The 15,614-nt window shown below is 45.3% G+C and overlaps 1 protein-coding gene across 10 annotated transcripts in view; it reads right to left on the minus strand.

Moving 5' to 3' along the window:
- sorbs2a (sorbin and SH3 domain containing 2a) overlaps nucleotides 1-15,614 on the minus strand; it is a 44,321-nt gene that overhangs the window by 16,073 nt on the left and 12,634 nt on the right. For 4 of the 10 annotated variants that reach the window (XM_078793691.1, XM_058084847.2, XM_058084828.2 and 1 more), the window contains exons 2-13: nucleotides 15,041-15,096; nucleotides 13,524-13,613; nucleotides 12,578-12,604; nucleotides 12,394-12,506; nucleotides 9,358-9,705; nucleotides 7,654-7,783; nucleotides 7,404-7,579; nucleotides 6,113-6,179; nucleotides 4,959-5,009; nucleotides 4,681-4,885; nucleotides 4,495-4,609; nucleotides 2,681-2,752 (exon numbers count right to left, since the gene is read on the minus strand). In XM_078793691.1, the coding sequence (XP_078649817.1) occupies nucleotides 2,681-2,752; nucleotides 4,495-4,609; nucleotides 4,681-4,885; nucleotides 4,959-5,009; nucleotides 6,113-6,179; nucleotides 7,404-7,579; nucleotides 7,654-7,783; nucleotides 9,358-9,705; nucleotides 12,394-12,506; nucleotides 12,578-12,604; nucleotides 13,524-13,613; nucleotides 15,041-15,050 (1,404 nt within the window). In that variant the 5' untranslated portion in view covers nucleotides 15,051-15,096. The remainder of the gene's footprint in view (nucleotides 1-2,680; nucleotides 2,753-4,494; nucleotides 4,610-4,680; nucleotides 4,886-4,958; nucleotides 5,010-6,112; nucleotides 6,180-7,403; nucleotides 7,580-7,653; nucleotides 7,784-9,357; nucleotides 9,706-12,393; nucleotides 12,507-12,577; nucleotides 12,605-13,523; nucleotides 13,614-15,040; nucleotides 15,097-15,614) is intronic. The other 6 variants (XM_058084864.2, XM_058084875.2, XM_078793692.1 and 3 more) reach the window with 3 other exon arrangements.

Genomic DNA, 15,614 nt, shown 5'->3' on the forward strand with positions numbered 1-15,614 from the left:
TTTTTACAATAGTGGAATACTTGGAAAGTTGAAGTGTAATCATAAGAAAGTTATATTTATAATATATATTATATAATGATAATATATACTTTATATTATATAAAATTAAATATATATATATATATTATTATTTTATTCTTAAATGAAATCTAAAAAAATCCAACATTAAAAAAAATGAACATTAACCATAGCAAGTTATTATTTGTATCCATCCATATTCTATGCTGCTTATCCTCAGGGTCGCGACGTATGCTGGAGCCTATCCCAGCTGTCTTCAGGCCAGAGGTTGGCTACACCCTGGATATCATAAATAGGTCATTTAGAGATCAAAGAAATACTTGGAAAACCAAAGTGTAACTGTGGGAAAGCTTTTTCTTCTTTAATAAACAAATATTAAATAATACATTGAATAAGTTCCATGTAAACATAACATTTAGCCATGCATAATCAATCAATATTTCATTTTAAAATAAATTACTAAATAAAATACTTGTCAAATCAAAATGTAACCCTGACTAATATATTTTTATTTTGTTCAGTCAATAAATATGAAATAAAAACAATTGTAGTACTTGACTGTGGACAATGATTTTTTTTCCTTTTCAGTATTTTACCATTATATTTACCATATGTCATATGATATATTTAATTCCACCTTTTCCACGTATAATTTGATAAATACCACCCATTTCCTCTGTGGGTGTAAAAGATGAATTATGATATAGTGGTCTTGTATTGGGTGTCATATTCAGCAAGTCTACCTAATGAAGTGTCCAGTGAATTCAAACAAACACACACACACACACACACACACACACAACACACACACACACTGACATGCCCGTGCGTTGTGACAGCAAGCTGTGAAAAGCAGACAAAGGCTCCGCAATCTACACACAACAAGCTGCAGTGTGGTGAGTTAGAGGGGGAGTACTGTTGAGGGAGTACTGATGAGGGAGTACTGTTGAGGAAGTATTGTGATAAAGTGATGTCCTACGAGGTCAGTGATGAGAAATCCCTAAACATTCCGTGTGCTTGTGATGTAAACCACTCATAAAAAAGCAGACGACAACCTCAATGTTGCTACTTTCAGCGCTTTGCACTACCAAGCACATCCAGCAGAGGGTGCTGCGGCTCCACGGGAGAGGCATCTTGCCATGGGGGACTAACACGGCCAAGCATTCCAGCAGAGTCATTCATTAGCGAAAACCCATCCTGATACGGCGCCCACCGAGGTACTAAGTGACTGACCTATGAGCGGCCATATTGGCCTATACATTAACTGTTATTACTGTTTACACACTCATTCATGTCTCAGCTGCCAAAGCAATCCACCGCCGGGGTGTCCAATTTGCAGCACCGGGTCAAAAAAATACTGTCTGCGGCTGTTGGCAAGGTGCTGTGTCTTTACAAATTTTTATTACCACCACAAGATGGCAGCGGCTGCATTTTAAAGGAAAAGTGAAACAGTTTGTACCATGCACTGCCAACCATTGATTTAGCTCTGCAGGCACTTTGAAGTGTTGGTGTGTTGCTTACAATGAACTCAAAATGGTCACCGGTTATAGTCGCCTGGGGATGGTCTAATGATATTGAATAACCGCTCATGTCTCTAATTAGTGCAGGGGAAAAAAAAGCTCTGCATGCGCTTTAAAGTGTTGATGTGTTGCTTACAATGAACTCATCATGGTCACCGGTTATAGTCGCCTGGGGTTGGTCTAATGACATTGAATAACCGCTCGTGTCTCTAATTAGTGCTGGGAAAAAAAAAAGCTCTGCATGCGCTTTAAAGTGTTGGTGTGCCAACTCAGCTGTTGGTGTTTTGCTTACTGGCGGGGTTCTTGGTCTAGAACAAGCAAATAACCGCTGGGCTTGCTACTGACTGCCGGTTAACACCCCCCAAGCCCTACCCTACAAAAATGCTATTACAACATTGGTTCTGTTGCTGTTTTGAAACGCAATATATACTTGTTCTTGAACGACTGTGCGGTCAAAGAGATCTACGTTTTCCTTCTCTTGCTTTTTCATGCACTGCAAATCATTCATCTAGCTCTGCATGCGCTTTAAAGTGTTAGTGTGCCGATTGGGAAGAATGCTGGCTAACTGGCTGGAAAGGTGACAGTCGCCGGGTGCTTGCTCGAAAACAAGTCATTAAGTGCAGGGTAACACCCCCCTCCCCCCACGCACAGATGCTATTACAACATTGGCTCTGTTGCTGCTGTGTTGTGCAATATACTTGTTGTGGTGAAAAATAATGATGGGGGAGTTTTCCCACTTTCTCAAGGACTCCATATCCTTATTAAAAGATATGTTACGTACGTATATACAGTATTCATGTATACTGAATATGACTTTTCCAGCCATGCTCATGCCCGTTCATTTGCTGCTTTGGATAAATCAAACCCCCGGCTATAATTAGTATTCATGCCAACAGGCCACACAGCGTCTTCTGTACTTGCCAACAGAGCAACACAGTGCAGTCGGTGGTGGGAGTACAGGAGTCACAGCACCCAACAAGTACTACACATCATGCCCACACAGCGAGCTAGCTAGCTAGCTAGCCCCACCCAGTCTAAGAGTACATAGTAGTAAAAACCACAGGGGTGGCGTGGAGAAAAGTGGGTGCAGGTTTACTAAGGCGAGGTTTGCTTTTACGCGGCTACACAAGGCCCTGACTTACCGGGCGGCCAAACTCCAGCTCGGAAAAGAACTTATACCAAGGCTCGTTGTCTAAATCTATGTCATCATAGGTCTGGGAGAGCGTGACAGTGACAGAGAGAGAGAGAGAGAGAGAGAGAGCAGGTGGAATAAACAAAGGATGGAGAGAAGTCACATCAAGAAGACACATGGACCTGATGGGGACGTGGACACGCACCCGGTTGCAATGAGCGTGAAAAAAATGAAATATAAAAACATATTTACCAAGGACAGGTTAGTACAATGGACCCTTGGAACTCTAACGAGTCAGTGGTCCGACAACTCCAAAGATTGATACGGAATTGGATGTAAAACTTCCTTCGTGGTGAGTTTCTGTACATTTAAGGCTTCAACCTGGGTTGTGTCACGAGGGAACAATGGCAAACGAAGAGAGAAGGGGATATGGAAGATGGATGGATGGACATTACTGCTACCAAATCACTACTATCAGGACAACAGAAGGAGCCACCTGGCATAGCCCAGCAAGGTGTACTGTATTCAGGCACATGTTCCGAGTACCCAATGTGCTGCCACGGAGGTCTCTGGGAAAGCTTTCGCACTTTTCACGCGCCGCATTGCAACAAGCCTCAAGCGTCGTAGCAGCGCTAGCATTTCAAGTGATTAGGTTTTTCCCCTCATATATCAACATATAATAATTATTGTGAACCACTAGTATTCAAATTATTATTCCTAATTTTTTTTGACGGTTGGATAAAGGATTAATTCAAGGTGAGTTTCGAGTGTCCACTGCACTATGAAAAACACATGAAAATCAATTTGACAGGCCATAATAATAATAATAATAATGCTGTGGAGAAATGGATATGACCAACATGAGTATGCATGCATCAGAGGTCACTCATTGTCGACAATCAACCTCTCTTGTGAGGGACTCGTTCCCCATCATCACCATACTGACATGCATCTAAATGACATTAAATGTAGAAAAAATAAAAATATTCCCTTCAAGGAAAATAAAACTTTTGCCTATCATCCACAATCCTGATGTGAAATATCATCACACACGTCTTTGTCTTTTCCTGGACGTTCCAAAGAGAGAAAACAGCTAGCGTGTGGGCGCTAGTAATGCATGTAATGGGACACGCCTACTTCCACTTTAAAGTGTTGTGTTGACATAAGTGGCCTGCATGTCAACCAAGCTGTGGCAGCGAACACGAAGAACTATTTTTCTGGCGTAGTGACACAACGCCCCAAAAGGATGCACTAGGACCCCAACCTGTACTGACTGGCAAACAAGTGTGTACATGGAAAAATACGTGTATTGTACCCCCTCGTGGTAACCGTTTTCTCTCTTTGGAACGCACGGATTGTCTCATGTCCGGATTGTGGATGACGGGCGGTTTCCTTTAAGGCGGATGCCAGGCTGCGCTTCTAGGAAAGATGAGTCAGCCTTAAAAACAAAGCGGCTTAAAGCTATCTCCCGACAGCCATCTGCAATAAAAGACACCACAAGGAGTGCGACAGCACCCCCCCCCCAAAAAGATGTTGACTTGGCGTTATAGTGAAGGACCCAGCAGAGTGTTGAGCGTTTATCCTCACAGCTTTTTGTTTCCCTTCTTTCTTTCTTGTCGGCCTATCAGGGTGACTGGTGTGTTGCTGCGCTTCTTCATGACTAAACTCGCTTTTCTTCGTACTTCCTTTTCTTTCCCACTGCTTCCCGGCTACTTCCACTGTCACGAGCGCAAGTGCAAACGCTGATGCAAATGATGCACTCGGCACGCGATTGTTGACCTACGCAGATGGTCTGCATGTTGCCGTGAATAAAAAGATACTCACAGGTCTTTCATGCTCCAGAATGGAGGACTTCCCCGGTTCATATTCAAAAATGCTCCTGGGCTCGGCACGATACTTCCGTGTGTCCACTTTCCTGTCGGGGGGGCCCCATTCATTCCTGCAACAACACAGGAACACCGCTTCTGTCAACGATCAGCGCGGTAAAACGGTCTCCTTGATGTCTCTCACATATCTGGCGTGTCTCTGTCGCTGTCTCGAGCCCTCAGCTGCAGCAGGGACGGCATCGGGGGCGGCGGCGGGACTGGCGACGGGGAGGGATCCCGGGCGGAGAGGTGGCCGCTGTTGTCCGAGAGGCTCTTGGAGAGAGGTCTGTACGTGTGAGTCCTTGGGGCCGGGTGGGCCATGGTGGCGCTGGGGGGCACGCTGTAGTCATCTGTCACATAAGACAAAGTATTGGACTCACAAGCAAATGACAAGATTAAGAAATGTGATAAAGCGTCTCTAACCGTTGTTGATGATGGCGTACGTTGCACTGTAGGTGTCTGAATAATCATCATCTGCAGGGAATTGCAGTCACATGACGTCAAATGACCATTCATGCAAGTCGGACTAGAAGACCACAATGTATCCCACTGGGCGGCTTACAGTTTTTCGTACTGGAAATCAAACTCAAGCAAAAATAAATGTATTGCATGTTTGTAATGATGCATATTCATGTGAAATAACATAATAATCATATGTGTGACACATGAAAGTCATGCTCAGTATGTTAAATAATGAACGGAAAATAAATATTTGAAACATGGCTTTACTATTTTTTTGGAGGTGCCATTTGTTTATTAGCCTGCAGCATATATTAAAAATATTATTTCACAAGAAAATGGAAAAATCAGCAGTAATTTTAGAATGATAAAGTCCTAATATTCATGAAAAATATAGGAATTTTACGACAATATTACAAAAAAAAATGGCAGACGTCCCTCAGACATGCTCCCATTTGGTTCTTTCACCACAGCAAGTATGAAAAGACTTCACGTTGTGTGTCCGTGACATTCCCATCGGCCCGCTCTATATTTAGCATTACGCCCACCAACATCCACGCCCGTCCCCGCCCCAATCAGCCAGCTGTGGAGCGCCCACAGGAGGCTTGGATTGGCCCTCACTGTTGCACTCCCAAGGGGGGGTACTTTTTGTTGTTTCTGATGTGCACCATATACTAGCATATCTGTACAAAATATCAAAGTTGCATCCTTTCTTCTGTGGCCATGTGGACCCCCCTCCCGACCCCCCATACGCGGTGTCTCCATCCCAAGCAAGCGTGTTGCTTTGGAGGCCTTGGACCGTGCTGAGTGACCGCCGTCTGGGATGATTCCGTGCACAGCTCGGTTTGGCATAGCGTGTGTTGCTATTTGAGCGTTGATTGCGTCAGACGCGGCCTGAGCAGTCAGGAACAAACGAGCCTTGTACGGACGTTCGCCGTCTAACCTCCTAAATTGGAGCACATTTCCCAGCGCGGATTGTGTCTTTATTAGCGAGCGCTCGTCGTTTCTGCTCCTTGTTGGCGGCTTAATGAGTTGGGGGTTTGGGGGGGGGTTCCTTAGGGTCGCCGTTAATGAGATGGAAGCGTGAGAAGGCACCCGGGGACACCGGGGTCACATACCTGCTTTGTGGACCTTGTGGATCTGCTTGAACATGGTCTTGTACCAGTCCTTGGGTCTGTCTACGGTCTGTGTGGGGAGAGAAAGACTTCATGGTCCCCTAGTCTGACTTTTTATCATGGTCTAGTCCTAATATGTGTCCCTTCAGCATGTTTATGAGCACCGAATACCGAAGAAATATCATCAGAGCCGCTCAAATCCTTCATGCTCACGAGCTACATCAACCCGCCCTGCGTGTAGACCCAAAGGCAGGCTTCACTACACATCTTAAAACAACATCTGAACCTTTACTTATTCATCAGTGTTAAATGTAAAGTTAGTACTTGAGCTTTGCATCCTGTATATACATATTTGTATATACTGTATATATATATAGTATACATAAATGTATATGCTGTATACAGTATCTCATGAAATATGTCATGAAACTGCCATCAGAGTACTTTGCAGTAGGCCAGTACCTACACCGCCACACAAAGGAACATCTGCAGGCATGCGTTTACATTAGCAACGCTGACATTTAACGACACATACCCCCCCCCCACACACACACATCAGCGAGTGTGTGTGGTATGTGCGTCTTTGTGTACTCGCCATAGACGAGAGCGCCACCAGCAGTTAATCCTGTCTTTATTCACTGCCACTAAATACTGTGTTTGGCCTGGGCTCAGAAAAGAGGCTCCGCAGAGGAGAAGGCCAGTGTTGGCCCGGTTGTTAGCTAGCTGGCTGGCCGGGTGGGGGGTGGTGGGGGGGTCCAATTACCACTTCACTCTCCACGGTTACCAAATAGAGAGGCTGCAAAAATGTTTGTCTGCTTACAATAATGTCCAACAATGGAGTCTTTTCTCTCCTTTTCACCCAAGCTTCTTGTGTCCTCGCTGCTCTTGCAACTTTTTGGCAACAATTTTTTAAGCCCACATCTTCTGATTTTCTGCAGCCCCTAGGACATCGGTGCACAAAGTGTGGCCTAGGAGCTTGTCAAGCCATCGGAAATCACGGGAGGTCTAACTCACTGGGTCATCACACAGCAACTTAACACTCCAAAGGTAGCAAAGAAACATACAAGACAAGTACCAACACCACTGTAGACTAAAAACAGTTATTTTTCCATAATCCATGATTCCCAGCAGCCACCAGAGGGCGCTCATGAGCAGCTCCGTTATGTAAATCGAACATTGTTGAGTTTCACAACAAGTTAAAAATGTGACAAGTAAGCCATTGCTGTATGGGATGTGGGTACGAAAGGAAATATAAAGCATCTGTAGTTGAGAGTTGGTGATGTACGAATCTTACCGTGCGGATGGCGATGGGGATGCCGGACTCGTCCACAGGTCCGATACCTTCATAGTGGGGGGCTTTGATGACGGACACTTTCTTCTCTTCCTCCGAGAAGCGGGCAAGGGGCACGGTGCCGCCAACGCTGGTGAAGCCCGACGCCACCGACTCTCTGGAGAAGGACTCGCTGCCTTCTGAACACACGAGAGCAGAGGCGTGTGGTGATCAGAGGTACTACACTCCTTCGCCGGCATCCTGAGCGCCTCACCTGAGCTCCGACTGTGCCTCAGGAGGCCCGTATGGCGGAGGGAGGCGGGTGGCGGAGGGTAACCGGGAGGAGAGAGGGGTCTCTGGGCGTGAGCGGAGCCCCCGTTCATAGCGTGGGACAGGACCGCGCCCTGAGGGGGGCGAGCCAGAGACACAGGAGATAATCAGCAACACAAGATAACGCGACGTAACGACACTTTTTAGTGATTCTACAAGTGAGACGGATATGATTCCCAGGGGTGAGGACAGTTAGACAGGGACACCTCAAATCAGTCAACTGCTTCGTTAGCTTAGTTACACATTGGACACGATGGAAGACGCTTCCTCGGGGGGGGGGGGTACACACACGTTATTTCAACAACAACAAATACAGGAGGTTTAAGAACAACAAGCACATTGAAAAAACAGAAAGAATTTAGTTTCATGCAAATGAGGACAGTGGCTGTCACTCATTATGTCAATGAAAAGTAAACATGGCCACGCTCCAGTACTCAACTGCAGAGAGTACCAGGCGGTTCTTTGGCAGGCGGTCGGTATAGGGTACAACAATAGGGTGGTGACAGATCAACCGATGCGACGCCATGTCCGCTTTGACAAATCTTGAGATGTATCAAATGTGGAGACAAGCACCGGGAATCGCAAAAAACGTAATCGGTTGACAGAGAACAGAACTCGAGGTGGGAGTCCGTCGGTCTCTCATTCTCTGCACTTGATTTGTTTGTTTTTATCTTAGGCCTTCCTCTTTTGGAAAAGAAAACAAACTAATAGTATGACTGGGATCCTGTGAACATCCAGCAGCAACACATCATTTTGGTATGACTACTATTTTTGATGAAAAATATACTGAACCATGTCCACCATCTACTTCCAGAAGTGTTTGTCTGTGGTCAAAGTAACTTCAAAAGTTCGGAATGGATTTGGATGACCATTTCAGGAATTGTAATTAGCAGAACCGATTAAATTCTTTGCCGTCTGATTCCAGGATTTTTTTTTTTTTAAAAGGATCATTTAACGTTGTGGAATAAGACCATTTTTGGAATTCGTGCTCATGAATTAGAAAAAAATGGTCAGGACATTTAGCCTTCCTGGTAACGTTGTTAGCATGTTAACATTAGCATACTAACGTTTAGGCTATGGAACTTGGTGGAGGAGCTCCTGTAGTTTCTAATTACGTAAAACTAAAATCATTATCATTCTGGAAGGGCTGATTTGGATTTACATGATCCTTTCTGATCAAATCTGGACTGATTTTGGTAGGTTTCAGTTTTGAACGTACGCCATGCTATGTAGCATGTGTAACTGCCTTGCGCCGTCCGATCAAGTCTGAGCTTGCTGCACATCCGTGAGACCCTGCGAAGGAGCTGCATGATGTGGGGGTACGAGGTAATCGCCATTAAGGTCGTTAAAGAAGCGGCTTTGCTCGTCATCCTCAGTAGCTTAGCACTAAAAGGCAAAGCAGGAAGTCTTGCACATGCGACCAGGGTGTGCTTGGACTGGATTCCAACAGCGAGAAGACAAACAAGCAAGCAGAGTGAGGAAGAGTGCAGAGGCGTTAAATGACAGGGTGGTGGGCGGGACTCTGGAATCAGGTAGGGAGCGGAGAATGAATGCGGAGCAGATTTAGGGGTGGCCATCCAAACCAGCAGGCGGACGCTCAGTTTGGGCATACATGTGCGTTACAGCGGTGACTGGCTGGGATAATTACGTTAGTGACAGCGGCTGTTAGCGCGTCGTCAAGGCCGGCGGTGGCGACAGCAGCAGCCGAGACGTGACTGAGGGTGGGCGACGGCGTGGGCGAGGCGCCGGGCGAGTCCAGGCTACAGATCTGCAGCTCGTCCAGCAGGCCCGCCGTGGAGGAAGAGGAGTAGTGGCTGAGAGCCGAGACCGTCACGGGCGACGCGCAGCTGCTGACGGACGCCAGGACGGCTCCGCTAGCCGCGTACGGGCTGGGCGACATGGCCTTGGACATTAGGCCCGACAGGTACTCGAGGGATTCGGAGCTGTGGCTGAGGAAGGGGGAGTGGCGTGCTGTGGAGTCAGGGCAGGAGGCCCCCTGGTGTTGGAGGGAGGGAGAGGAGAGAGCTTAGTGTCGCTGGTTAGACGACTGCGAGTAACGCAGTGAGGCGTCACGACGCTGCGGCGCGTCCTCGTTAATCCATGCTGTGGATGGAGAAGATTGTTAGTCCAAGCCGAGAATACGCCATGTGGACACAAGTAGACCCTGACCCTTTGTACCGTAATAGTCCAGTACCTAGCTAAAGCGCTAACATGGCACTCACATTTGAACAGCGGCAGCATGCTAGCTTAACCTAGTCGCTAAACTGACTCCCGCGACTGTAGCCGACTCCCGCCTGCCTTGTTGTCCTTTCCTCTCTATGGAAGGGTGGCAGCGACAAGCTGATAGACGTTTAGCATCAACACGTGATCGTGAAAAAAGTATGTAAAAGTAAAAGTATATCATTCAGCACTTCCATGCACTGCTGTCCACATGGCGTACGCTATGGCGTACGCTATGGCGTACGCTACAGCCACCCGGGTAGCAGTCGGTCACAGCGGCTGCTCACACATGAGGAAAACCAGAGTTAGTCGACTGGCTTAAACGGCAGCACCCAAACTGAAAAAACAAAAGAGCAACACACAGCATGGCTGATGAAAGATGATGCTTGGACGCCAAACGGGGGAAAACTGGTCAAAACGTGCACACCCACCCTTTTACCTGCGCTATTGCTAGTCTGAAAAATACACCACATGGTGGCGCCGTTGTGTGATGATGATAGAACTTAAGAGACGTAACGATACCAACATTGATCACCTTCATAGTGTGACTTTGTGATTATGACTTTATTTCCAGAATATTTTGGACTTTATTCTGGTACCATTACAACTTTTCCCCCAACCTAATTTTCCATAAAATGGCAACTTTATTTGTTTTCTTTCTTTCTTCATTTTCATCAAATTGTGACTATATTTCTTGCTTGAATACAACTGTTTTTCCTGTAATATTTTGGCTTTATTCTCGTGAAATTACAGCAGTTTTTTTCCATTTTTTCCAACTATTTCAACTTTCTTGTACTGATTCTCATAATATTTGGATGTAATTTGGGTAATATTATAACTTTTTTCCCCACAACCTCATTTGTGGTTTATGTTTACCATGTTTGAACTTTTCTCTTCAAGAAAAAGTGCATGTTTTTTTGGAGTAGGTGCGTAGCAGCGCTAATCGTTCCATCCCTAATGTGTGTTTTTAATAATTCCATGTATGCTAGCGTGTCTTGTTGAGACAAGCTGCAGGGGGCGCCACACATGTGCTTTAGCCTCCAATGATGCTTCCTCGGGACCCCCCAGTAAGTGAGAAGGTGTTGCTCTTTTCTGCCCCTTGATGCCACCAAGATGAAGTTTTAGTCAAGTTTCTGCAGCCTGCTCGTCCATGTACCAACAGCTCGGCAGGAGAAGGTCTGGGTGGAACTGTGGGAGGAGCCTCGGTCATCTCACCAGGTTCAATGGCGGTCTCGAGATCCGTCCCGCCGTGAGAAGCGTCCCGCTGCCTGGCACCCTCAGGGAGCAAAGTGACAGAGAGCGAGGAGGTGCGCGTGGAGGGCTGAGGGGGTGAAGGGTCGAATACGGTCTCAGAGCGGGGGTCGGGGGGGACGTGAAGGTGCTCAGGGGGGTCGGGGATGGTGACGGGGATGAGTCTCAGGGAGGACACCTTACGTTCTGGTGCTTGTGTGTGAGCCGAGGGCATCAGGAGCGGGTCAGCGGGGTTGGGTGAGCAGGAGGACGTGCTGCTAAAAACCGCTAGCTCAGTCTGAGAGAACGTTAGCTGAGTCCCGGGGCTCGGATCGTTAGCTAACGCAGTGAGGGAGCTGGAGGCCGGTGCGTTAGAAGCGGCGGGCGTGAAATGGAAGCTATCTCTTCTCGGGGGCGGGGGCGGGGCGTGGTCGGCATCCTTTCACAGCAAACGACGTGGAACAGCAACACAGCACAGTTAGCAGTTGCTAACGTTTTCAACTATTTCAACTTTATGCCATATAAATGAGCGTATTTTTCCTTTTAACGTCATTCTCCTAAAACGGCAACTTTCTTTTCTTCATATTTGGGTTATATTCTTGGAAAAAATACAACAGTTTCTGTTCTATATTTATTTAAATTCTTTATTTAAATCGCTTTATCCCCAACTAATGATGACTTTATTCTGCTGAGATTATAACCAAATGATAACTTTATCTGTTGTTTTGCTAATATTAACTAAAAACTTATATTACCTTTCACAAAATGAAGACTTTTTTCATTATTAGTTCATCATTGTTCAATTATATACTTGCTTTTTTTACATTTCTGCTGCCCACCCAATTAATTCTGACTTTATTTCTTTAATACCGCGCCTTTATTTTGGTAGGATTCTACCTTTTCCAAAATAAAAAGTCTTTTTTCTTTATTATAGTTTAACTGTATGCTTTATGCAGTTTTTTTCCCCCCATTTCCCCGATTAATTTTGACTTTATTTTGGTAAAATGATAACTTTATTTGCTAATAGTGCAGCTTTTACAAAGTAGGTCTTTTTTCTTGAATATTTCAATTTTATTTTGCATTTTATTATACTTCTATTATACTTATTTATTCTTTATATATTCTTTACTCTTGTAAAATTCCAGCCGTACTTCCTTAACATCTTGACAAAGTCTTTGAGACCCCTTGGCGGCCCGGAGGTTGGGCTTTAGGGTACACGAGTGAGACCTCCTACCTTTCTGTCCTGCAGGTTGGGTCTGACGCTACGGAAGCCTTTGGCGGCCAGAGAGGAGCTGATGGCGTCTCCGTTCTTCAGGCCATCCGTCACACTGTGGGAGCGCCAGGAGTCTAGGAGGAAGACAAGCAGTGCGGCCAGACGGTCCAATCGACAGGAGAGAAAGCAAACAGCCGAGACTTACTGAAGTCGGACGAGCGTGGATCGGTCCCTGAGGAAAAGCAGACAACGACAGGACGTCACATGATGGCGTGTTTAGATGCCGCGTCCCTGTCTACGCCGACTACGAGATATGCTAAACAGGATACCTTTACAGTACAAGCAGCAGAAGACGAACTAAGTAGGAATAAGACGAGAAGGAACCTTGGTAAAAGTAGGAATAAGAAGAGAAATAATGTTGGTAAAAGTAGGAATAAGAAGAGAAGGAACGTTAAATGTTAAGTATCAGATGAAAAACCTGAACATCCTCTACAGCATAATATATAATATTTTCTGACTTAAATATTTCCCCTCTATGCTATTAAAATGACATTATTATTATTTTATTTTATAATCATTTTTTTTATTCCTGTAAAAGAGACACTTTTTGACATAAGATGACAACTTTATTGTGGTATTATTTTGACTTTATATTTCTTCTTTTTCTGCTGAGTTTTTGTGTAGTTGTAATTTTCCAAGTAATTGTGACTTTATTTCCTTATCTATTACAATTTCTTTTCTTGAATATGTCATCTTTATGCTACTAAAACAACCTTATTCTTCCTCATTGGACTACAATGTCATTCTGACTTTTTTCTCCCTTTTTTGTCCCTATAATTACCATTTTGACTTGATTCTGCTAATATGCTAACTTTTCCCTCAACCTCATTTTCCCGCTTTTCTCCTAAGATGATAACTTTTTTTTCTTGCACAACAAGCACAACAAGGACATGACTAGAAAAGAAAAAGCCCCCCACAGGTTGGTGACGGCGAGCACAAGCAAAGAAAGCCCCAGCGGTGGGAAGATTGCATAAGCAAACATTGAGCAGCGAAGCGTTAGCAGGAATGCGTGAAGCGGCCTTTCTGGTCTCCCCTGATTGGTGCTTCCTCCCCGTGGTGTGTCATGCTGCGTGGTCGTGCTGTGTCGGTACCTGAGGCTAGATCTGGTGAGCTCTGGACCCTCTTCACGGGCGAGAGCGTGAGTGACAAGGCCACGCTTTTGCGAGCACGTCCTCCGCTATCTGAGGAATAGCAGAGCCAGCCGGGCGGTCACGTGCACGTGCGGCTAAACACACAAGCATGCATACGGACAACGGACATGCGGTACGGCCACGCACGTTTGCAAGCATTTATGGACAAAAGCACATGGACACGAGTACACTCCAAAGTCATGCAGTGTCTTTGAATGCAACACTTTGTGTGCGGTGTAATGCTGCCATGATGAAAGAGTTGGGCAAACACTTTTTCACACGTGTGCTATCTCTTAGCTGGATTCACAAATACAAGCATTGCCCCCTGCTGGGGCAGAAATACATTGGCTACACGTCTAATATTCATTCAAGACGCCTAAGACTTGATCTGTAGCTCCTGCTGAAAAAAGCAAACTGTAATTAATTTGACTAAATTTGTAATCTTTTGACATTTTATCAGTATCACCATTTCCACTATGCCTTTTTACTCTATTTTCCACTTTTGCTTATTTTTATTTCTGCAGCCTTGTTCCACAGTTGGCCCGGGACCACACTTTGGACACCCATGCGTGTTTTTTTGTTTTGTTTTTTTTTTTAGCAAGGAGAGTGTGTCCAAGCTCTTTCTTTGACAGCTTTCATAAATGCATTTCACTCCCGCTCGCCTGCTCGGCACGTACTTCCCCTTTGTTGACGGCTTGTATTTAATTAGCACATAAATACATGATGCAAGAAACACTCATATGCATACATTGTGCTAAATATAGCAACAATATTCCATAATCGTCAAAACCGATGTCTTGCGGAACGTATATACGATCGCCAGAACTTGAACGCAATAGAAGCACTCTATGACTAAAGGGGACCTATGACCTTTTTCCACGTGTCCGGCCTATAAATGGAGTTAGAATGTTGGGTTCTGGTGCTAAACCATGCTAACCTTTCATATCAAATGATCTCAAAGATCAAGTGTGTAGCTGCTCTGGGGGTCCACAACTGGACACAAGGGGCCCAAAATGAGCTGATGGGGCCCCTTCAGGGGTGGGGCCAAGTGCCAGCATCTGCGTGGGTTGATGCAGTCACACTACGGAAGGGTGTTTTAGGTCGCCCTTTTGATTGGCCAGCTTCCGTTAACATGGAAATCACAGGGCCCGACATAATCATGCGTGTCACGCCGAAGCGCTGCAGAACGGCGAGTGACGTGGAGTTTTTTCTCTTTTCCTTTTGTCTGTTTTTCAATAAAAGATGAATAAAAGATGAAATGGATGTCGGGCTGGCAGCAGCTCAATGCTCAACTCCACTCGGGACGACTGCCAAGCGCAGCTTTATGCAAGCGTTCATGGAGGAATACATGGCTGGGAGCAACAGTTCATAACGTAACCCCGAGATCAACACGCAACGCTGCCAGAACGCTGAGACGGGGCCCCAAACAGACGCCATTGTTGAAATGAATACACAGGAAGTGGCGCTGTGTGTCATACCTGTATTCATATTGGCTGGTACTTCTTACTGATATCCAGCTGGGAGACACGCTTTCCTGTAAACACACAGCACAAGTACACAATTCACGATTACTACTACATCCTGATCACAATGGACTTCCATTCATGGATGGAAGCATACCAGCATCCATCGTGTAAATAACCCAGGCACACTGTATAGGACTGTATAGACATACTGTATAGTAGACAGTACATACTGACAGTAGAGACCATACTGTATAGGACAGTATAGAATATTATGTATAGGACATTCTGTGTAGGACAGTATGGGACATACTATATAGGACATACTGCATGGGACAGTATAGAACATATTGTATAGGACATACTGTATAGGTCAGTAGAGACCATACTGTATAGGAAAGTAAACGGGAAAAAAACGGAAGCGGGAATGTCTGTTTACGGCTGAGATGAGCTGCGTTCAAAAATAAACGCGCTTCTCATATTTTTTACATTGCGAACCAGCACTTCGTCATCGGGCCTTGTAAAACCTTCCTTCCATGAAAGCATGAAACACAACACGTGAAAATATATATAATATACACACTCAACC

Source organism: Doryrhamphus excisus, linkage group LG9, assembly GCF_037039965.1.
Source record: "Doryrhamphus excisus strain RoL-2023G ecotype Guam linkage group LG9, RoL_Dexc_Guam_v1.1, whole genome shotgun sequence".
NCBI classification, from domain to species: Eukaryota; Metazoa; Chordata; class Actinopteri; order Syngnathiformes; family Syngnathidae; genus Doryrhamphus; species Doryrhamphus excisus.